This window comes from Mus caroli, unplaced genomic scaffold (assembly GCF_978045245.1).
Source record: "Mus caroli unplaced genomic scaffold, Mus_caroli_1 scaffold_19, whole genome shotgun sequence".
NCBI lineage: Eukaryota > Metazoa > Chordata > Mammalia > Rodentia > Muridae > Mus > Mus caroli.
This window is the reverse complement of record NW_028227274.1, coordinates 20296650-20319496: the sequence shown is the minus strand read 5'-3', so window position 1 is coordinate 20319496 and position 22847 is coordinate 20296650. Positions and strand designations below refer to the sequence as shown.

Sequence of the window (22847 nt, the reverse complement as noted above, 5' to 3'; positions counted from 1 at the left end):
CCTCTTCCTCTGCAGCTGGCCCTGTCCCTCATTTGTTGCTCCAATAAGCAGTAATTAGGTCCTGAGCTAATGGTGTCAGCTGATCTGCTGTTTTTAGGCTAGACCCAGAGGAAATCTCCATGGAAACCCTGCTGGACTCGTCCCCCCACCTGGATGCCTCCAGCTCCTTTCCGCCACCTGGCTGCCGCCCGGCCCGCTGCTACCTCCTCCTGCCTCTAACCTGCAGCCTGCAGCATGCGCACTGCCCCCGGGATCCCTAAATGGGACAATTCTGCCCGTGACGTCAGCGCCCAGCCGTCTCCACAGAAACTTTTGTCCCATTGGCCAATCAGAGAGCTTGGAAGGGGCCTGGGGTGGGGGGGTGGGAGGAGAGGGGAGTGGGAGGGGTGGGGGTGAGGGGAGAGGCGAGAGGTTCAGTGTGTGGAGCTGCTCGCGCAGCGCCCGGGCTGTCAGTCCGGGCTGGGGCCGCCCCAAGACCTTCCAGGAGAAGCGCACCCCCGCGCCCCGCACACCCTCGCTCGACCACACACACGCACAAGCTCAGCCTGGCCGCGCGGGAGCCACTGAGCAGCCAGAGAGCTCCAGGACCGAGCCGCGTTCCCATTGGGGCTTTCGCCGGGGAGACCGCAGCGAGCCTCCCGGGTGGGCTCGGACCCCTCAGGAACGCTGCGAGGGTCCGGCCATCCAGCTGGCTGAGCCGATCCACGGGACCCGCGCTGGCCTCGGCAGGGAGTGCAGTAAAGAGGAGCGGCTGCAGCGAGCAGGACTGGAACTCCCCTGGTTCCAGCGCCGCCGCGACACACGGGTGGAAATCCTAATGGAGGGATCGCTGACTTCCTTTGCTTGGGAAAATCATCAGGAGCAACTCCGATTTGGCTCCTCTGAGCATCGGAGGGGGGTCCATGACGTGGCACGGGGGAAATAGACAACCAAAACCTCCCGTGTGAACTGCAAACTATAACCTAGGGAGGGGGAAGAACTGTTTTCTGCATTTTAATTTCACGCAAAAAGGTTCAAGTGTCTGTGCGGTAAACTTGTTTCCATGTCTTGTACCCACTTCAGCAGAACCCAGAGGGTCCTATCTTGGGGATAGCATCATCCCGAAGAGCCCCAGCCAGAGGCCTGTCTTCCTGTTCCCACATTGCCGGGACTGCATCCCTGTTTGGGGTACTCCATCTATCCTATAGAGCTATGGTCAGGTATCCATGAATACTGGGCGAATTTCTGAAACCCAACTCTTGCAACCTACCTGCGTGGCTGGAATTTAACCTAATACATCTGAAGAAATGGTATTTTGAGTCGTTTTTAGGATGCCTTCTTTAAAATTCATGTAAAACAGGATCTGATAGGCTTATCAACATGACAGGTAAGAACTTTCTGGCTCTCTAGTTCTGTCGCAGAGGAGGCCCAGGTTAAGCAGGAGAGAGAGAGAGAGAGAGATACAGTCCAGGGACCCGTGTGCCCACTGAGGCTCTTCAGCAGAAGGCTGCTTTTGCTAGAGGCGCAGCCCTGGCTCCTGGACCATCCGCTGGGGAAGCTTGTGGGGCGCGAGCCAGGAGACTGCTTTGCGCTCCACCTGCCTTGCCCTGGACACAGCCTTGGGGGCGAGGCATCGAGAGACCACCTCAAATCAATATTGGGATTTTTAATAAACTAAGGAATGGGATTTTAATTATTCAGAAACCCAGCTCCGCTGGGCCAGATGCTGTTGGGATGGTGCTGGTCACACAGTGTTAAAGGGACCGACCGCTAAGAGCACTAGAAAAGCGTCCGAGACATCCTTTGCAATTAGGAACGAGCCAGACTTGGTAGCACGGGGCATTGGTTGCTGGTGCCCATCCGGACCCTCCTCCTCTCTCCCTGATCCTCCCCCCACCCCACCAGAGGCAGACTCCCGCGGCTCCGCCGGGACCTCGCGTCCTTGCATCGTGGTCTGGGCTGCATATTTCATGAGACCAGGGTGAACAGGTGCGAAGTGCGCTGGGAGCATCCGGCCCACGGCAGCGCGAGGAAACATGGAGAGCGAGCGCGACATGTACCGCCAGTTCCAGGACTGGTGCCTTAGGACTTACGGGGACTCAGGCAAGACCAAGACGGTGACCCGTAAGAAATATGAGCGGATTGTTCAGCTTCTCAACGGCTCAGAGTCAAGCTCCACCGACAATGCCAAATTTAAATTCTGGGTCAAATCGAAGGGTTTCCAGCTGGGCCAGCCGGATGAGGTCCGCGGGGGAGGCGGCGGCGCCAAGCAAGTGCTCTTCGTGCGGGTCAAGACCACGGTGAGCCGGTTTCTCTGTTATTATTTGTCTGTTGGAGCAGCCCGGAAGGGAGGGCGGAGAGAGGGGAAGGCAAAGAGATGCTGGAGACAGTTGGCTCCTAGCTCCCCCCCCCCAGCCCTCCTCAACCCCCTCCCCAAGTCCTCCCTAGACGCAGTGGCCGGGCGTGATTTCCCTTCTAGAAAGTCTTTGTGGCTCTTTATTTTAAAGCGATAGCGAACCTGCAGAGCTCGCGGCCCTCCCTGCCTCGGGGCTGCGCTGCGGGACGGTGGCTGGAGCTTGTCTTCACTGCGTCGGGCGGCGCCTGCCTTTCCCCTGGCCAGGCTATTGTCCCATGTCCTTCGCTGGGAGCCTGGCGCGTGCCCTACCTCCACCAGGGCGCATAAAGGCCAGGCTGGAAACCCAGCCACACGCTCTGATAACAGGCGAGGCTGACTGTGTTTCCTCTTTGGCACAAAGCCTAAATGTGGCGGTTGAGGTGGATGCGGGGCTTTCCCCAGGACACTATCAAGTTTTGCTGCGAGAACGCTGGCGGGGAGACACAGGACAAGTCCGCGCGCCTTCCTTGGTCGCCCCCTGAGATCCTAGCCGCGACTGTTTGGTTGGCAGATACTGTCCTGGACATTCCTCATCCCCGCCCCCCTCCCCTTCTTCACTTGTACCACTGAAGCTTCCTCAGCTAGGCGATGCACAACAAAGAGAGACGGTTTGGGGCGCGATCAAATGGTGTATTTGTTCCTCTTTCTGGGTTGGTTCTTGTCTCCTACCCACAAAACTGTAGTGAGAGAGGAACTGGCTGCGAGAGACCGGTATATCCCGTTCTAAAACGCAGATGCCTGTGGGGCTGGGAGGCTGCCGCAGCCTCTGCTTCCTTTGCAAGAAGAAGGGAACAGGGGGATACAAGTAAGCTCTCAGGTCAGATGTATAACTCCTAGCTACCTCATAAGGGGTACTCACCTAGAGTGAGCGGTGTGGAGGAGCTCTCTGGCACCCTTTGTATTTTTGTCTCGCTTTGGGATTCGTTGAGATTTGCTTCTTCCCCCCAATCCCCCCCCCCTTTACTGGCGAGTGTTTCCCAGTGCACAGCCCCCTGAGGATGTTAGAAAGAAGGTTTCTGGAGGAGAAGGCTATGCTCTCTCTAAGGTGCATGATATTGGAGATATATGCATGAAAGGCTCTTCCAAGCACCGTCTGGAGGACTCTCTCAGGTTTGGAAAGCAGCTTTGGGTCTCCCAGGATTAACTGGGAATGGTTGCTAGAAGGATGGAGGGGGGTGGCGATTTATATGGAAAATATGGAAACAAAGGTGAACTGGGAACACAGAAAAGTTTCGTTTCCTTTTTCTTCTTGACGTGCAGTTTTTGAACGGTTTGCAGGAGGTAGATACAAAGGATGCTTTTGCTTTCTCCTGTATCCCAGAACCCTGCTAAAGACAATGGTGAGGTGTTTGCTTGTCTTGCTAGATGAAAGACTAGGCTGGCATCAGTTAGAGTGTGGTTTATTTACATCTGCACAAGCCAGAAGTGTGTTGCAAAAAAGGAATTGCTTTGATTCACTTAAATAGAGTCTAATATCAAGAACTAGACAAGAAAATAATTTTTCGTTAAGCCTAGTGAATTAGAATTCTGAGTAAAATGTTAACCTATTTTAAAGTACTCTTTAGCTATGGTCATATATAATTATTATATATCATTGCTAGCTAGAAAGTTTTTCAGGTTTTTTTGTTCTTTTTGTGTTAAATTTAGATGCTCTGTTTTGGTTCAATAGTTCATGTTTGTATTGATTTGATTACAGCCATTATATGTGTTAGACTGTGTCCCTTTGAAGACTAATTAAAATTACAAATAGCATAAATTCTATAAAGGTTGTAGAGGCATCAAGACAGTCGTGGGTGTGAGTTACTCAAACCAGCATTCACATGCTGTGACACCCATATTTTCATGTCAGAAAAAAAAAAACCCAAAATGTGGGGCTGTTAGAGAATTCCTGCTAAGACTTCTAATAGACCGTGACAGCTGCTGGAGGAATAATCAGGCAGCACGTGCTTCCCTTTTCAGTAAAGATTCCATATACTAATGGGAGACAATGTGATCTGCCAGGTGATATTGTTAAATGATTTCCGTGTAGTATTTAAAGCACTTGGTATTCCATTCAGCCTATTTTGAAATGTTGAATAGGATTTTAATTCATGAGCTCTTCTACTGTTCTTTATGAAAAATTTTCTGTGCTCCTGACACAGAATTCTAGGCTCCACCTTCTCTGAGAGGCAGCCAATCACAGTTCCAACCAGATAAAAATAAATAAAATATCCCTTTTATACTCTTTCCCAATGTCTGAATGCATTCCCTCCTAAAAACCATTTTCGTTTGTCTTCATCATGGCACAAATACAGTCACCAAAAAGACAAAGATTTTTTTTTCTCATTAAAAGCATATATTGCATACATTAGGTGAAATAAGGAACTGCCTTTGAATGATATTTTCAACTAGATGGAGAGTTGTTCTGAGCTCCCTGAGGTCTGAGGGATGCTGGCTGGCTTCTCTGTCAGTGAGATATGCTTTGCTCCTGATGTTGCATCAACCCACTGCTGCTGATAATTAGACATCATTACTACAGCAAAAAAGGAGAGAGAAAGAGGAGAGGACTGGCCTGAGCTAATTAACTACTTTCATTTAATGAAAGAGAGACAGAAAGCAACTGGGAGGGTATACAAGAGCAGAATAGACACACTACATGGACTTAATTGCAGTGAGACTGTCTGCCAATGTCACGGAGGAGCAGGTTCTTTCTGCCTCTTATTTTCTGCAAAGAACAGATGCAGCTTTGCGGACACTCCTGCCCCCGACCCTCAACTTTAAAACTGAGGATGCAAACACTGATTTAAAATAAAAATCGCCAACAACTGGAAGGGATAAATAAGCTCTTTAATATTTGTCCTGGCCAGGTCTGAAGCTGAGGGACTTTCTGTCACTGGTGTTTAGATAACTCAGCAGCCTAAATGACACTATTTGGTCACCAAGCAACACCATCCGGCAACTCAGCCATTTTAGGTCGGGATGGGGCCTGAATGTGTACTTGTAAGCTGTTGGCTTAGAATCCCATCTGTTTATATTTTGTTTGATTCCACATAATTATGCTTAGTACATTGTTTTTATTAAAGGTGTAAGAAATTCTGAAGAATGAAAGAATGGATGGATGCCTTAAAGATCTAAAAAATAAAAAAAGAAAGAAAGAAAAAAAGAAAAGGAAAAAGAAAGCAACAACTCAGCAAATATCTGACAGTGATTGTAACAAACTCAGAGATAATTTCAATAAGTAGGAGTGTGGTTGTTTTCGTTACTGCTTTGATAGTCCCTTAGAAGCTTTTGGTCTTGCATGACATTTTGTTTTCTGACAAGGGTTAACTGAAACATAGTTACAGTCTGAAATAACACAATACATTATACAATACATTATACCACTTGATAGTATGAATGGTAAGTTAAAAACATAATGAGAAAATTTATTCAGTCTTTCTTTTTGCATTGTGACTAATGCATTGACTTATACTTTTGAAAACCTTATTACATTGAAGAGAACATTAATGAGAAATTTGGTAATCTCATGTTAGAAATTCTTTTAGTTTTAAAGTAGTGAATAAGAAATTGAATAACCAAGTCATAGAATATTTTGACCTATATTACAAGGAAGTATAGGTGTAAATTTTGCCTAACTATACATTGTCATCTATATTTACTTTACTGTGGAGCTTAAAATTCATTTTCTTCCTCAAATGGATATGCAGTATCTTTAGTGATATGCTTTTAGAATGATGATTTATTCAGTCCTGCAATCTGTAGCCTCAGAGTTCATATTGTTCTTGCTGTGCATACTACTAACTGATGACTCTAAAGTGATTACAATGAATATTCATGGACAAAATCATAAACAGCATTTTGTTAGTTCTCTGACTATGGTCTGGGTCATAAACCCTTTATTCTAATAAAAATGAGAGAAATGATGACTTATGAGAAATATGCATCCACTTCCTCCTCTTCTAACATCATGCTTTTGGAAACATCTCATATACTAAACCTTGATCTGAAATTTGCAACAGATATCAGAGAGGAGACACTGTGTCCTCAGTACTTTGAGCCTATAAAAGAGGCATAACTCATCATGATGGTCATGTTTTTGCTACTCTATTCTTAGATAGAACAGGTTGTCACTGACAGATAACACATAGCATACAGTGTATATGGCATCTGTTTGGAGGGTTAAATGGGGCTCATAAATAACACTGGCAATGTTGCTTATAGGATGTCCACTAGAAGGTCCTTGTGGCATTGCCATGAGAAACATCTATGGTATGTTTATTGTTCAGTGCCTGTCTAAACTCTTAGAGGCACTGGGAACCTTCAGTGTAGGTCACTTGAATGAAAGGCAACTGGTAGGATACTTAGATATAAACCCATGAATATAAGGACTAGGTGAAGACTATCCCAATCGAGGACCCTGACAAAATAACTCCTGACTTCCATCTGCTCTTCATTATTTTAATAGTAAATACAATGAAAGGGAGGGTGGTCAATTCTCAATGTTTGCCTATTTTCTTCTGTAGACTTCTGTGCTGCCTGAATACATTTCTTTAAGATTTTATTTTGTAGACACTGTACTAAACAGGAAAAGGTGAGGAAGCAGATACTCGGTTATGCAATAAAACTTTCAAGGCCTTCAATACTGTGTCAGGATCGTGTATCTATCTTCCTCACAGCTATTGTATTTTCTAAGACTTCTATTTTTTATTGTCTAAATAAGAAGATTCAAGATGAATCTAGTATGGTTTAGGCTATATCCTTTTTCAAAATCTCTGTATGACAATGTATGAATAATGGAAACAGTGGGCAGGAAGCAGAGCATTGTGGGCAGAATATAAATCTTTGAGCATCATTCGATCTTTTGCTGTGCTATTAGTAAAGCTGGCAGGCAGGTAAAGTCTCCTATTTGTAAAATGTCAGTGATATTAATTGCTTGTTTTTGCATAATAATAACTAATAATATAGAATATATTCTATATAACAAATAGTAATATTGATTATAACTGATATATTGGTCTATGTGTTAGAAGCTTGTGCTTTAAGTAGCATATTCTTGGCACAAAATTATTATAAATATTAACGAAATAAATAACTCCAAGGTATAATTACGAATTAGGCATATGTTATGAATTCAAAACTATATAAAAACATAGAATTTAAATACACAAAGTCTGTGTGTGGGCAACTCTCTCTCTCTCTCTCTCTCTCTGTATGTTAATTGTTCAGATATTTACTATTATCTTTTTTGTAAACAATGATTTCAATTTGTAAATCCTATGCATTCTTATGATTTAAGAAATTTCAGTAAATAGATGGAAGGAAAAGACTTACCAAATGTCTCATCTAGACAACCAACACCATCAACCAATTACTATGTTGTCTTTCAAAGTGCATATAGCCAAGGCAATTTGGATATATTGATTGTTGCATAAGAATAGACAAATAATATCTCAAAATGGCATTGCAATATTATGCTTTTCAAGTAAAAAATATATAATATTACCAAAATGTAACAAATACATGAGATTGAAAGAATTGCTTATAGACAAAAATTAAGAGGAAAAAAATTAAAGAAACTTGAAAATTGAATTCCATTGTTCTTTTAGGTGAAAATTTCAATTGAATATGTTATTATTAACTTTCTCCAATTATGAAGGACCAGCATAATTTTTTCTCTCGTTAGACCTCCTCACCACTTAGCTCCTGGTTTGTATTGCATTTACTAGGTTAGAGTTATTTTTTGTTGCATATAAAATACTATTATATAGTGTATATGTGTTTATGCTGTCAAGGTTTTGGCACATATTTTCCTTTGTTCATGTCGAAAAGTAAATCTCTCTAGGTTTCTTTACCACTAATGTCTCAGGTTTGGCTATCTCTTAAACCTAAGTTCCACTCTTTCCATAAGGAACAGCTTGTGTGACGTGTTCTTCAAGGATTGTGTTCATTGGAGAATCTCTCTCAGCCTCTGCACCTAGATAACAACTTAGTAAGAGATGCTTCCAGGATTCCCCATTAGACCTTTACACATCTCTCTTGCATCTTATTACGAGGAAAGTCTTTTTGCCAGTTTCATAAGTTATATACTTCCTTGTCCTTGGAAAGAGATCAGGTCTCTAAGATTCAGCTGAACTCCATATCTCCCTGTAGATGATCACACTTGGGCATTGTCTGAGTTTTCTTAAAATCTGTCCTTTATCTACTACTGGGTACTTCCACCAAAATATCTCAAAGAATCTTAACTGAAAATACATAAAAATTAAGGTTTTTCTTCCTATCCCACCCCATCCTAGGTTCTATAAACTGGAATTTCTCCTTCAATTGTCATACTTCCTCATTTATGGCAACACAATTCATGTATTCATATAAACCAAAAAGTCTGTGGTGTGGTGGATTCATTTCCTTTCTCCTAAGCTTATTCCTGCAACTGACTTTGAAAGGTTCTCACCAGCTACATATGTACCATATGTATGTTGCTTAGGAATTTGGTCAATTCTCTAAAACCTGCTTGAAAATAGAGATTCTTACCACCTGAAGTAATGTGGGATTTTGTTTGTGTTCATTACAAAACAGTTTCCTAGTCAGTTGTGTGACCAGGCATGCCTTCTTAAATTCATATGAGGGGATTTTTTTTTCATGTCTATACCTATCTTTCTGTCCATGTGCCCTTCCACCCAACTGTGCATATACTAAAATGTATGAAATTTAAAGTCGTAATAATTTAAGCGGTATAGTTAATTACTGTTAGGTATATTAAGATTTGTGTATCAGTTTGAAACATTCCTTTAGAACATTTTATAGAGTCTATACTCTGTTCTTTCATTCCCTGCCCATCCAAGTTCTGGATTTTTTTTGTAACTGACTCATTTGGCTTAACACAATGTTCATCTATGATGAAATATTTAACAGTATTCTTACTTTTGTGTTTGAATAATATTCCATTGAGGATGTACACCAGGTTTTGTTTATGCATTACGCTAATGGCTGTGGAAATTGCTTCCATTTCTTGGCTATTGTTAGTACCACTGCCATAAAATTGGAGTATGCAAATATTAAAGTAACAAATGATTATGACATATATAACATATATCAAGATATGTGACTGTAGGATCATCTGTCAGTTATGTTTTTATTATTATTTTTAGGGGGGGCACAACTATTTTCAATGGCATCTGAGCACTCTTTAAGGCCAAAAAAACCTGGTGATTATTTTTTCCCAAGTGCTCTTCAGTGTTGGGGCTAGAGAGATGGCTCAACATTAGGGATCATGGCCAGGATCCCAAATTTAGTTTCTAGCCTCCCACCATGGGCATCTTAGAAGAATCTCTAACACCAGACCCAGGGATCCAATGCCAGTCTTGCCTGCAGGAGCACTGCGCTTACAGGAATTCTCCAACTTACACATTATTTGCACATAATTAAAAAAAATAATGGCATCCCAAAAACTTTTCATATATCTTGTCCAAGCATATGAAAATATTGAGTGTTAATGTGATTGATAATATATTGATACTCTATGCTTATCAGTTCTTATTTTAGGTAAACATTAAACAAAACATTTGTCACCTTTAACCTTCACAATGATCCTGTGCTGCTGCAACTTCTTATTCTATTCATCTATGAAAATAGGGGTCTGAATTTAGGTGGATTTATCAGAATCATTCAGCTTTAGGAAACAAAATATTTAAGTGGAATCCACAGTCCTTGAATTAAGATATGTTTCTAAATGTTTAAGGCACTCCAATAATAGTTCCCCAACATTAAATTGCAGATTAATGCCTCATACTGATACTTAGCACACTGTAAAATTTGCTAAAAGACAAATATATAGAGATGAGCTTTAAATCTGTCTGTCTGTCTGTCTGTCTGTCTGTCTGTCTGTCTGTCTGTGTGCCTGCCTGTCTGTTTGTCTATCCATCCATCCAAGTTTCAGAATTCTCTTCCTCACATTGATAGCTTACCTTTAAAACTCCCTTGGACACACAAGTGCCTGTTTCTGCATATGCTTGTCTTGCTGATCCTCAGTCCATAATTGCCTCATGTAGAACACTGTGACTCACACTTTACACTTTAACTAACATATTGCCTCCTGATGTGTAAGGGGTGTCTCTGTACTTAAACATGATTGTCACAACATTAATCATAGCCCTGCAGATTCATGGTATACACCAAACAATTGCACACACTTGATGTTTATACCATTGGAGAAATATCTTCAAGGAATTTTTAAGGGATGCTCCATAATCTAAAATAACTAAAATGGAGGATACAATAGAGATGATGTTGAAAAAGTCAGATTATGAGGAGCTTTGAGTGCTAAATTAGTTTAGATTTTATTCTGCAAGAAGTGACAGCTGCCTGAAATGTTATAGCAAGGAAGAAAGGACTTAAGTAGATTTGTGAGCATAAAATGGATATTCTCCATGGTTTACAGATATTGAAAAATATAAATTAAATGAGTAAAACATTAAAGTTACACAGTTCAACATATTGAATAACATTACAGGTAATAAAATCATTATTAGGTTTCAAATCAATACAGTTCACTAGCTTGTTGCTGAATAATTGTGTCAGGCTATATACACATCATATTTTTATTAACTCTAATAAAAAATTTAAGATAGGCCATAGTTTTATTAATTCTAATAAAATATTTAAAATAGTAATCGATTAAACATAGGAAAAACAGATGATGTCAAATCACTTTGTAATAGCACTTTTGATTTGAAATATATTTGTTATAAATATTATTACATACAAAAAGCTTCAGTTTCTCTTACGACACTGAATTTGTATTTTCAGGCAACAATTCAAATATAATTCCAAGACTTTTCTTGCTTATATGTTGATTTTATTCCTATTACTCTATCTGAGCCATGGAAGGTCCTATACTTCTCCAATTTTTGTGAATTGTATCAGGAAAATTTTAAGACAATTCCAAAATACCTTTACTCTTGAGTAATCACATCCATTTGAGTGTGGGTAAGGCAGAATCTACACATGCTCATAGTCAAGGTCAGCTTTAAGACAGGGATGCTTAACTGTAGCTGGCCTAATAATTTCATTCTTTTCATACACAAGACTACTAGTAAAAGTCACAAAAGAATCCTGTGCCTTCTCTTGGTCTCTTTTTCTTCTGTTGCTTTATCTTGTCTAACTTCAGTTTTGTTTTATCTTATATATTATTTTGTTTTTTTGATGAATGAATGAATGGATGGATGGATGAATGAAGAGAGAAATAAATAAATACTTAGCCACTAGGCTAGAAGTTAACAGTTGAATTGTAATCTACATCTGTGTGATGAGGGAAATCAGTTTTCTCTAATGGAGTGACAGTGGGTGTTATCAAATCCTACAGAACTGGCTGCATGTTCACCAGTATTTGATCAACATATACCTGACTCCACAGGTCTTGTGTGTGTGTGTGTGTGTGTGTGTGTGTGTGTGTGTGTGTGTGCGCGCATGCGCATGTGCTTTAATTTGGTTACAGTTTAGTGTTTTGCTTTTTATTTTTCTTTGGAAATTGTTTTATTTTGTTTTCTTGGTTTAGAAGAGATTGTTGTATTGTTTCTTGTTGTTTTTGAGAAAGAACTTAAAGTCGGGTGAGTAATTGGAGGGAGAGGATCTGGAAGGACTTGGGGGACTGGAAGAATATGAGCAAAATATATTTACATTAAAATTATTTAATAAAGTGTATTGAAAATACTAAAAAATTAAACTGGTTAAAACATAAAGGGAAAAACAAGCCTGAAATAAACAAAACAAAACAAAACAAAACAAAACAAAACAAAACAAAACAAAACAAAACAGGGAAACCCTCTTTGCAGAGACAGAGGGGAACCCAGGTTGCTAACTCTTAGGTTGCTTCCATGTCTTGGCCATTATGAATAGTCCTGAAGTAAACATAGTGTGGATGCATCCATTTGACATTCTGACCTCTATATCATTTGTTGTATTGGTAGATCTACATCCTCACCTTCTGTTGGCTACTGGCATGTCTTCCTTTAAGAAATATCTGTCCAGTTATTTGAAAACAAATTTTAATTTGAAATGTTTATTTGTTTTCTATTGAGTTGTTTGGATTCCTTACATATTTTAGATATTAATCTTGTTTCAGATATTTAGTTTTCATTCTCTTATATTCTGTAGTTTGTCTTTGTATAATGTTGTTGCCTTTGTTGTACAAAAGCATTGTAGTTTGATGTAACATTTCAGTGTTCTATATTTGTTCTTATTACTAATGCCTTTGAAGTCATATCTAAAGGTGTTATTGCTTAGACAAATTTCCTGGAGGTACCCTCTGCCACCCCCGCTGCCCCTGCCACCTCTACTACCATCCCCTCACCCCCGCCACCCCTCAACCCCCAACCCACAGAGTTCTTTTAGTACTTTGAAAGTTCTAGATCTCACATTTAAACCTTTAGTTCATTTTGATTCCATTTTTATATGTCAAGGCATCCATTCATAAACACAGTGGAATACTATTTAGTCATGATTAGGCATTTGTGACAAGCCTAAGCTTGGGGGCTGTGACTTTAAGAAAAAGGAAATAGACTAAGGAAGACAAATACTGCATGCTTATACTCATGGATGAGATTGACAAGAAAAACAACCAATCAACCATTCAATCAAACAAACATACAACAATGTTGACTTTATAGAAATAGATAGGAGGATGGTGGTCTAGCACAGGTTTGATTTAATCATGGGTTAGGTAAAAGTGAAAAGATGCTATAGTCGTGGGTAGGTAAAAGTGAGGAGATGCTATTTGGTGATACATAACCACAGATGAATAAGGAGGATGAGTTCGAGATTGATGTAGTCTGGAAGGCTACAATAGTTCTGAAGGCATGATGGATTCTTGAAAAGTTTAAGAGGAATGGATGTTAGTGCTCTTGTTATAACAGGGCAACTGTGGTCCTGTGCACCTGTCAGGTAATTGGATTTAGCCATTCTATAGAGCATAAAGACTTCCTATATTATTCATGTATATTTATGTATCATATCCTATATAGTAAATAGATATATTTTCATCTGACAAGTTGACACAATTGAAAGATATAAAGAGTAGAGGGCACCTTAATATGTTGAGAGCACAGTGGCCAACATCTGACAGAATTCTAGAGACTAAAATTCCACATTTTCAAAGAAATGGACTTTGCTAGCAAGAAAAAGAAGCTTGGATGTGGGTCTTATCCTAGGGGAGCTTTCTACGGAGAGATCAATTAATCATGATAAAACAAGCAAAAAAGTCACTTAAAAGATGCTGGCTTTCTGCCCCACAGGCATTAGGTAATGTATAGGACATTTTGATCCATTGATTGGGTAATAACTTCTTATTCAATAAAAGATAACTAGTACATAAGTTTTCATGTAAAAATTTCCAAGGTATTAGTACAATTAAAACAGGTTAACATAGGCTAGGATTACTTACCTCTGCAGCAACAGATAGGGACAGTTTAAATGCTTCTTTTCTCTACTACTTAAATTGTAACTATTTTGTGGGCTTTGATGATGGTAGTCCATAACAAGATAATTTATAGTAAAACAAGTAGATTAATGCTAATCAATAATATTAGGACATGTATACATATATTTTTACACATACATACACATAGATATGTGAAAGTATATAGTATTCACATATATTTGATATACATATATATATATATAGTATTTATGTATCTATATTTCTATTTCTATTAAAGGTTTTTTTTTTTTTTTTAAGACAGGATTTTTCTGTATAGCCCTGGCTGTCCTGGAGCTCACTTTGTAGACCAGGCTGGCCTCGAACTCAGAAATCTGCCTGCCTCTGTCTCCTGAGTGCTGGGATTAAAGGCATGCGCCACCACGCCCGGCTTTCTATTAAAGTTTTTATTTAAAAGTATTTTTCGGGCTAGAGAGATTGGTCAGTGGTTAAGAGCACTGACTGCTCTTCCAAAGTTCCTGAGTTCAATTCCCAGCAACTACATGGTGGCTCACAACCACCCATAATAAGATCTGACGCCCTCTTCTGGTGCATCTAAAGACAGCTACAGTGAACTTAAATATATTAATAGATAAATCTTTAAAAAATATATGTATCTTTCATATTACTAGACCTGGTCCAATAAAATGGAACATAGCACACTGTTTTCCACAGGAATAGGAAGGCAGAAATTCATGTGTAAAGATAAATTATTATTGACATAATTATAATTTATATCAAAGATTTCTCAAAAAATGTTTCAGAAAAATGTAAACTTTTTTGATTAGAAAGATCTACTTTGTAACTTAATTTATTGTTTTTGTTTTGTTTTGTTTTGTTTTGTTTTGTTTTGTTTTGTTTTTTGAGACAAGGTTTCTCTGTTTAGCCCTGGCTGTCCTGGAACTCACTTTGTAGACCAGGCTGGCCTCGAACTCAGAAATCTGCCTGCCTCTGCCTCCCAAGTGCTGGGATTAAAGGCGTGTGCCACTACCACCTGGTGTAACTTAATTTATAAAACATTGTTTAATATAAAGTAAATGCCTTTTAAAATTTCCTACATGCTTCTTGGGGAATAGAATGTAGAAGATAGCATATATACATATACACATACATATACATGCATTCAATACATACACACATATATACATATATAGATATGCATGTGTATGTAAATATCATATACGCATGATATATCATATATGTAGTTTTAAGCTATTAGAGGGAGATGATAGGTTTCTTCTCACTGTTGAGTTTATTTGATTTTCTCCTATCCTCACTGTCTGCAGTTTGCTCAAGTGTTCCACTCTTCCTAGTTTTAATCAAGTGTTCATTTAATGTCATTATCTCCACGGTTATAGAATTTTCAAGTATCTTGGAACCATTAGAAAAATGGCAGGCATCGAAAGATTCAGAATTAAGTTTAGGAAGACAGAATCTTAACGTGAATAACAGGAAGACTCCTAACTTACAGCCAAAAATCTAATCTTTCTGTTGTTGGCTATTTTTCCTTCATTTAGTTATATTTTCAGCAATAAATGCAGTTCTATTGAATATTAAATCTCTTTGTTGTGTATAAGGCAGCAGTTATGGAAATTATTTGAAGCATTATGTTTTAAGGGTCTTTGATTATTTTTTTTCCCATTTTGCAAGTGGTCAGTGGGAGAATGAGGCTGACCTAAGCTGGGGTGAAAACCTTTCTGTTGGTTTTCACTGCCAGATGGATGAAGGATTTTAAGGGTTTAATCCAGGAACATGGAGCAAAGCTGAATGGCCCACATGGGGATCTAGTGTCTTGCTTGGTCATAACCCTGGCATGCTCTACCCAATTGGCCTAATTAGATGGGATTTTTAAATATACTATCAGAGGTTTGTTTGAATATCAGATATGGGTCACTGTTCTCCTGGGACTCTGTTTATTTGCCTATTGGTGCTTGCTGAGGTCAAGACAGGAGTTTTTGTTATATTTGTTTCAGCTCATTATTTCTTTATAAAAGTTATCTTTATAAAACATGACTTTATTTGTTGGTCTTCTTAATTTGGAATATGTTAATTTATAATTAGCACCAACTTGAACTAGGGTAGGGTAACGTTTAGTTTGAACTACAGATTAAGGAAGTGTTTCTTATTCTTTTTTTTTTTTTTACAAATTTATAATTAAGAGAGCAAAGGAAACATGCGCATAATGATAACAATCTATTTTAAACCATCTTTATCCACAATAAGCGATTGAGATGTGCATTCCATTATAAATCTCTATTTTATAAAGCAGTTAGAAGTAAGTGCCTTTGCTCACATGCATTATTTTTGTTGACAATGCATGATGTATAATGATTAATATGTCCTATGATTTTTAGATAAGGGTAGTAACATCACATTCTAAACTTTAAAATCATTAAACTCAATCAGGAGCAACAGCTAACATCATTTTAAGGTAGGAAAAGGGAAAAAAAAACCCGGCTGTTGCCGACTGAAAATGAGGACAGCATGTTGAACAGAACTTGACTGCCGAGGGAAATTTCTTTGACATCCATGAAAAATATGACTTCTCAGGCTTGGCTAAGCATCCTCAGAAAAAGGGAATAAAGAATACTCGGAAAAGGGAGTGCAGAAAAGAGGAGCAGAAAAAGTGATTACTGGCATTTGGCCAGCCAGAGAAGTATGAATGAAAGGTAAACACTCAATGATAAGAATGGTTACAGGGTGAGAGATCCCCATGATGCCAGGGTGTTATGCTTCCCAGGGCTGATCTCTACTGTGGAGGAAGAAAGCTTCCTACTGATGGGTCTGGTGCTTTCATTCAGGCAGTGCCCATAATCTGATCGCCTCTAAGTCTGTACTTTAAAAGACCATATTACTTTGGTCCCTACTTTATTGTCCAAGGAGAAAGCATGTGCTGGCTGGACTATTGTCAGCCTTGGAAACGACTGCTCTATGTCTCAGTATAATTAAATAATCTTTATTCTAAAGATTTCAATATTTTGTGAGTTTGGGTTGCGTCTGAAACCTGTACATTTGATTAACTTATGTACATCTCCCAAATCCCACTGCAAGGTGGGTAAGAGGGCTAAGAACAATGGCGGTTAGAGAGGGAACCAAATGGAGTCCAATGTACTTGACTTTCTTGGAATTGTGCTATGTCTTGGACAGTTCCTCTTGAATGTCTCTTCCCCTGCTGACAGTCTAATGAATTTTTCTCTAAAGCATTGTACCTAGTCCTTTCTTTTAAGTTGTAATGATGTGATGATTTAATGTAACTTTTGATTCCGCTCTTCTCATTTTAAATTATTATCACTATAACATTTTCAATATGCAAGTACATCATCTCAATAATTATATGGCTCCACAAATAATCAAGTACCTAACACTTTCCCAGTTCCAGGTAATGTGTTATTTTATTCATTTTTCTGTTTGAGGCCTTCCTTCTCACAGAATTATGGTGATTAGTTATTTTAAAGTATATGTGAGTAAGAGCCAAACATTTAACACCAAGGCCTTTGGGAAACACTTGCTTATGGATTAAAAATGAGTTTTGGAATCTGGAAGACTTCTTTTAGCTCAGGATATCTCATTTTTAAGTGCTTATCAGTCAACCATGGATCCTGCTAAATCAAGGGCACCTGAATCTTGGATTGTGTCCAATGACCATGTCATTTCTCTACGGTGGCCAGATAGGTTAAGATCAATCCGATTCCGATGATGACACCAAGACTTCTGAATACTCTATGAAGCTTTGCTTCCTAGTTAGAGTGTGTAGAAATCATTGGCAGCAGGCCTACAGAGGGAAGTCAACTACACATGTGCATAACAACGGTGGCTTCTTTTAAAAAAATGTTTTAATTATTAGTTATTATTGTTAATTATTCTATTTATTTGCATCCCAAATGTTGCTGCCTACTCAAGTGCCCCCTGACAGAGTTCTCCCCTATCCCTCCTTCCCTTCGCCTCTGAGAGGGTGTCCCCCTCCCAGGAATCCTCCCTCCCTGGGGCATCAAGTCTCTACAGGATTAGGCACATCTTTTCCTACTGAGGCCAGACAAGGCAGTCCTCTGCTATATATGTGCCAGGGGCCTCAGACCAGCCCATAATGCTCTTGAGTTAGTTGCTTAGTCTTTGGGAGAGGGCTTTACCAGCAGATGACTGAGACAGATTCAGAAACTTACAGCTAAGCATTGGACTGAGGTCTGGAATCCTATGGAAGAATTAGGAAGGATTAAAGGAGATAAAGGGGATGGCAACTCCATAGGAAAACCAACAGTGTCAACTAACCTGGAGTCCTGGGAGCTCCTGAGGGCTGTTTCTTGCTTTATCATTTCTAAAAGATAAAGGAGAGAGAGAGAAACAGCCCCCCTCTCTGTCTTAGACAACAGGGAAAGGGGACTACTGCTAAGAGGGAAGGGCTGGGAGTCTCCTCCTCTGCCCTGTCCTCCTTCCCTCCTATTGTCTTTCTATTATATCTTCAGTTACAACCTGTCAGGATGGCAAGCACGGGTTCTGGTGGCACCCGACTGCTGTGGTAGTGCCACCACCAACAGGAAGAAGGAAAAGCCAAGTTGAAAAGAAACAGGAGACAAGGACAAAAAGGGCGGATACAAGAGTCTCATTACTGGGCAGGAGAGATAGCTAAGCTGATAAGTACAATTGTTGCAATTGAGACAGTTTTGAGTTCAGATCTTAGCCCCCACATAAAACTGTTTTTGCATTTAAGCTGTACCTGCAGTGGTGTGAGAGACTGTCTCTGGGATTTTTTTTGTCTTCTTGTCTTGCTTCAGATTCAGTGAGAAACCTGGTCTCAAGGGAAAAAGATGACAAGGCACTTTCTGGCCTCTGTTCATGAACTTTTGTGCACATGCATGTGCACAAACATACATACACTACCTATTACAACTTGTTAATTTTTTCCTTTTTAAAAAATCTTTTCTGCTATGCTTTTCTCTCTACTGTGTTTTCCTGACAATAGCTGTAGTGCCTTCTGTTTGTGAAGCATTACAGATTTAAGACTCCAAGTGGAGCCAAGGTTTTCAAGTCAAGGAGTCAGAACTCAGGTGCATGTGCTGGAGAACTGCACAGTGTGAGATAAATCCACAGAGAATACCCCCTAACTGTAGTGTAAATGGAATTGACATACATGTTATGAATCTGCAGAGCATACTCAAAGCAGCAGAGCAAATTCTTTGAAATGATAGAAACCATTGCATACATTCCAGACTATCCCCTCAAACACGCCAACAGAATAGATGCAAGCAAGCTCAGTGGACTGTAAAGGGTGAACTGAAGTTAAAACCACTGTTAAGAAGGCCAGAGTGAGACACTGAAGGGATGCTGTATGTGATATCAAGACATATCACTCAACACTAGGGCAATTATATTAAGACTACAGTCTGACAACCCAGCATTCAAAATGTTTAGAAGATAACCTGAGGTTGTTATCTCATCTGAAAATGATACAAATTTTAAAGTGTAAAATAATTACCCCCTACCAACTCTGAATTGGAGTAGATGTTGGTATTATAAAGGATTTTAAAAGCTGCTATTCTCATATTTTATGTAGGAGATATAAACTTTCCTGTGATGAATGCAAAGATAGATGATCTCAGCAGAGAGAGACAAAGCAGAGTCAAATACAAACACTCAGACTGAGTGAATTCTAAGTGATTAGAGTTCACTGGAGGATTAAATTATGAAATCAAGATGGCAGAAAGCAGCAAAAATTCATGCTGAGAGGCAGGGATATCAGCCAGTTTTTGCATTACTGTGACCACACACTTGGCAGAGCAACTTAATGAATGGAAGTCTTATTACAACTCATGGTTTCTGAGAAAGGTTCTGTCTGTTGTCCTGTGGCTTCTTGCACTTGAACTGAGCATCACGGGAGTGTGAGCATATGGCAGAGGAGAGCTATTCAGCTCACAGCTTACTTACTATAGGTAAAGAGATGATAAAGGACACTGTAATCCCAAATGGATAACCCACCATTATCCAAAGTGATCCATTGCATCCAGTGCAGTCAACTGATAAGGATTCTAGAGCCTCTTAAAGCATTGCATTAGATCCATCCCATAATTAGCCACCAAACCCAGACACTATTGCATATGCCAAAAAGATTTTGCTGAAGGGACCCTGTTATAGCTGTCTCGTATGAGGCTATGCCAGTGCCTGGCAAATACAGAAGTGGATGCTCACAGTCATCTATATGATGGAACACAGGGCCCCCAATGGAGGAGCTAGAGAAAGCACCCAATGAGCTGAAGGGGTCTTCAACCCTATAGGTGGAATAAAAATATGAACTAACCAGTACCTCCCAGAGCTCGTGTCTCTAGCTGCATATGTAGCAGAAGATGGCTTAGTCGGTCATCATTGGGAAGAGAGGGTCCTTGGTATTGCAAACTTTATATGCCCCAGTACAGGGGAATGCCAGGGCTAAGAAGCAGGAGTGGGTGGGTAGGGGAGCAGGGCCAAGGGAGGGTATAAGGAACTTTCAGGATAGCATTTGAAATATATATATATATATATATATATATATATATATATACATATATATATATACACACACATATAAAGCATTTCTACTATCGGAGAACCAAACATCAAAATCCACGAACCTATGGCAAACACATGTATTTAGTTTCAACTTTGAGACAAAACCTTACTACCCAGGCCGGTCACTATGAAGTAGAGGAGGGACTTGAACTGCTGAACCTCCTGCTTCCATTTCCAAAGTGTTGGATTACAGGCAATAGCCATCATGGCGAGGTTATATTTAAAACAGATTGGAGTAGAAAAATTAAATGTATGTGGGTTCAAGAATCTTTTGTATTATTTATGTGGTATTTAGAATCATGGGAAAAAATAATCATTAAGATAAAAGGGAAAACAGTGTTTAGAAGTTTCTCGGATTGGCTAAAACATTTAAGCTGCTAAGTGAACAAGATAAACTCAAGGAAACCTATTCCCAAACACGTCACAGAGAAAGCACTGCAAGAAAACTATCTCAGAAGCTGCCATTGAAAATGACACATTATCAATTGGTAAACAATACTATACATTACTGCAGAACCCACATCAGAGCCATGCAGCCCACAAGACTATGATTGACTTCCTGAAGGACAAAGGAAGAAGAATTACACAGCTGGTGCAAGTTTTAATGCATAGATATTTGTTCATGGACGTAGAGAGTGCAGCTTAGCATCCTACTAGATGGTTTTCCACATTTCTTGTTGTCATATGCCACTATTCAGGCAGAAGATAATATTTAGAAATACTCTTATATGAAGAAAAACAAATTATTAAAAGTAGGGTATAATGAATGCTAAATAATTTTCAAGATGACAGAAACTAATTCCAGGAATGTATTTAGAAGTTCATTATTGTAGCAAGAACAATAATAGATTCTAATCATTTTTCATCCTACAAAGCCTTTCAAATATGCATGATTGCTGAAAAACAAAATTATAGCATTGTGTGCTGAGTTTTTACATATGCATGTACATGTGAGCCTATTCTTTGACCATGAAAAATTTTAACTATAACCCAGCAGAGAAAGAAACCTGGAAATTCTCCAAGTATTAAAATATTGGAAACTATACTTTTAAATAATCCACAGATAAAGGAGATTTAAGGAAAATTTGTTGTAGTAAGTACTAGTTGTACAAAAGAGGAGAAGAGATATCTTAAGTCAATAATCTTAGTGCTTGAAATGGGAGAAAAAGCAAAGCAGACAAACCCCAATAAAATAGTAAAAATAAACCAAAGTTTACTTAATTTTAAGGATTTATTAAAGGGTTAAGGAGAAAGGCAAGGGGGGAGAGTGAGGGAGGGGCGGAGGACAGAGACATAGAAACAGAGATAGACAGAAGAGAGACAACTCATTTGCATACACAGGCCCAAATATTTTTAAGATTTATTATTTTTTGGATGTTCTCTTATTTACATTTGAAATGTTATCCCATTTCCCAGTCCCCCCTCCTGAAATTCCCCTTATCCCATCCCACCTCCCCTGCTTCTATGAGGGTGTTCCTCCACCCACCCACCCACTCCCCCCTCCCCTCCCTCCATTCTCCTACACTGGGGCATCTATTGAGCCTTCATAGGACCAAGGACCTCTCCTCCATCGATGTCTGACAAGGCTGTCCTCTGCTACATATGCAGCTGGAGACATGTGTACTTCTTGGTTGGTGGCTTAGTCCCTGGGAGCTATGATTTTAAAAAAAAAAAGGAATCAATTCTCTCCAACTTGGAGATTGAACTCAGGTAGAAAGTCTTGGCTGCAGGTTCCTCCATCAATTCCAGTTTGTCCTTGATAATTTGAGCTATCCACTTTAAAATATCTGATCCTGGATTCCACAGAAACTGCATGTCTTCACTATCTTTCCATGCTCTGTCCCTACTCTGCAGCTTTCTCTTGTAACTTACCCGGCAAATAAAGGGAAGATGCACATTTAGTGGCCTTCTTAGATGGTTTGGGATCATTTTCATGTCATTAGCTGAACACACACGCATGGGATGCTAGGAGGCTGTCTCATGACAACATTTATCAGCGTTCAGTTATTTTTAAGTCTCATAAGCCATGTTGGGCATAATAAAATAGTTGAAATACATGACATATTCCACTCTATTGGGAATGTTGGGGAGCCATTAAATCCTATGAGTTCACCTTCTAGAATTTTTAGAGTTAGAGGATGGGGAGGTGTGGAGAGAGAATTTCCTCTCAGCAAACAAAAACATATAGTTTCTGTTGCCCTTTTAAAACAAGAATTACTTTAATGATGTGTACCTGTGTGTGTGTAGGGGTAGGTGGGTGATGTGTATGCATGTGCTTTCTTCAGGAGCATGAGGTCTTCTGAAATTGTATAGGAGTTTTTGAGATGCTCAGTACAGGTACTTGGAGCCGAACACAAGTCCCATGTAAAAGTAGTGTGTGTTCTAAACCATAGAACCACCTCTCCAGCCCGCGGTCTTCATGTATGTTTCTGCTCAATCTGAGATCACTACAGTCTCACTAGAAAGGTGGGAACTCTCTATTCTTCATGT

At 39.6% G+C, this 22847-nt stretch overlaps 1 protein-coding gene across 7 annotated transcripts in view; it reads left to right on the top strand.

The window, feature by feature from the left end:
• The first annotated feature begins 398 nt into the window (after nt 1–398).
• Nol4 (nucleolar protein 4) overlaps nt 399–22847 on the top strand; it is a 350147-nt gene continuing 327698 nt past the window's right edge. For 4 of the 7 annotated variants that reach the window (XM_085833385.1, XM_085833392.1, XM_085833386.1 and 1 more), the window contains exon 1: nt 399–2279. In XM_085833385.1, coding sequence (XP_085689511.1) covers nt 2016–2279 — 264 coding nt within the window. In that variant the 5' untranslated portion in view covers nt 399–2015. Of the gene's footprint in view, nt 2280–2968; nt 3180–3386; nt 3485–22847 lie in introns of those variants that run through there. The other 3 variants (XM_085833388.1, XM_085833389.1, XM_085833387.1) reach the window with 3 other exon arrangements.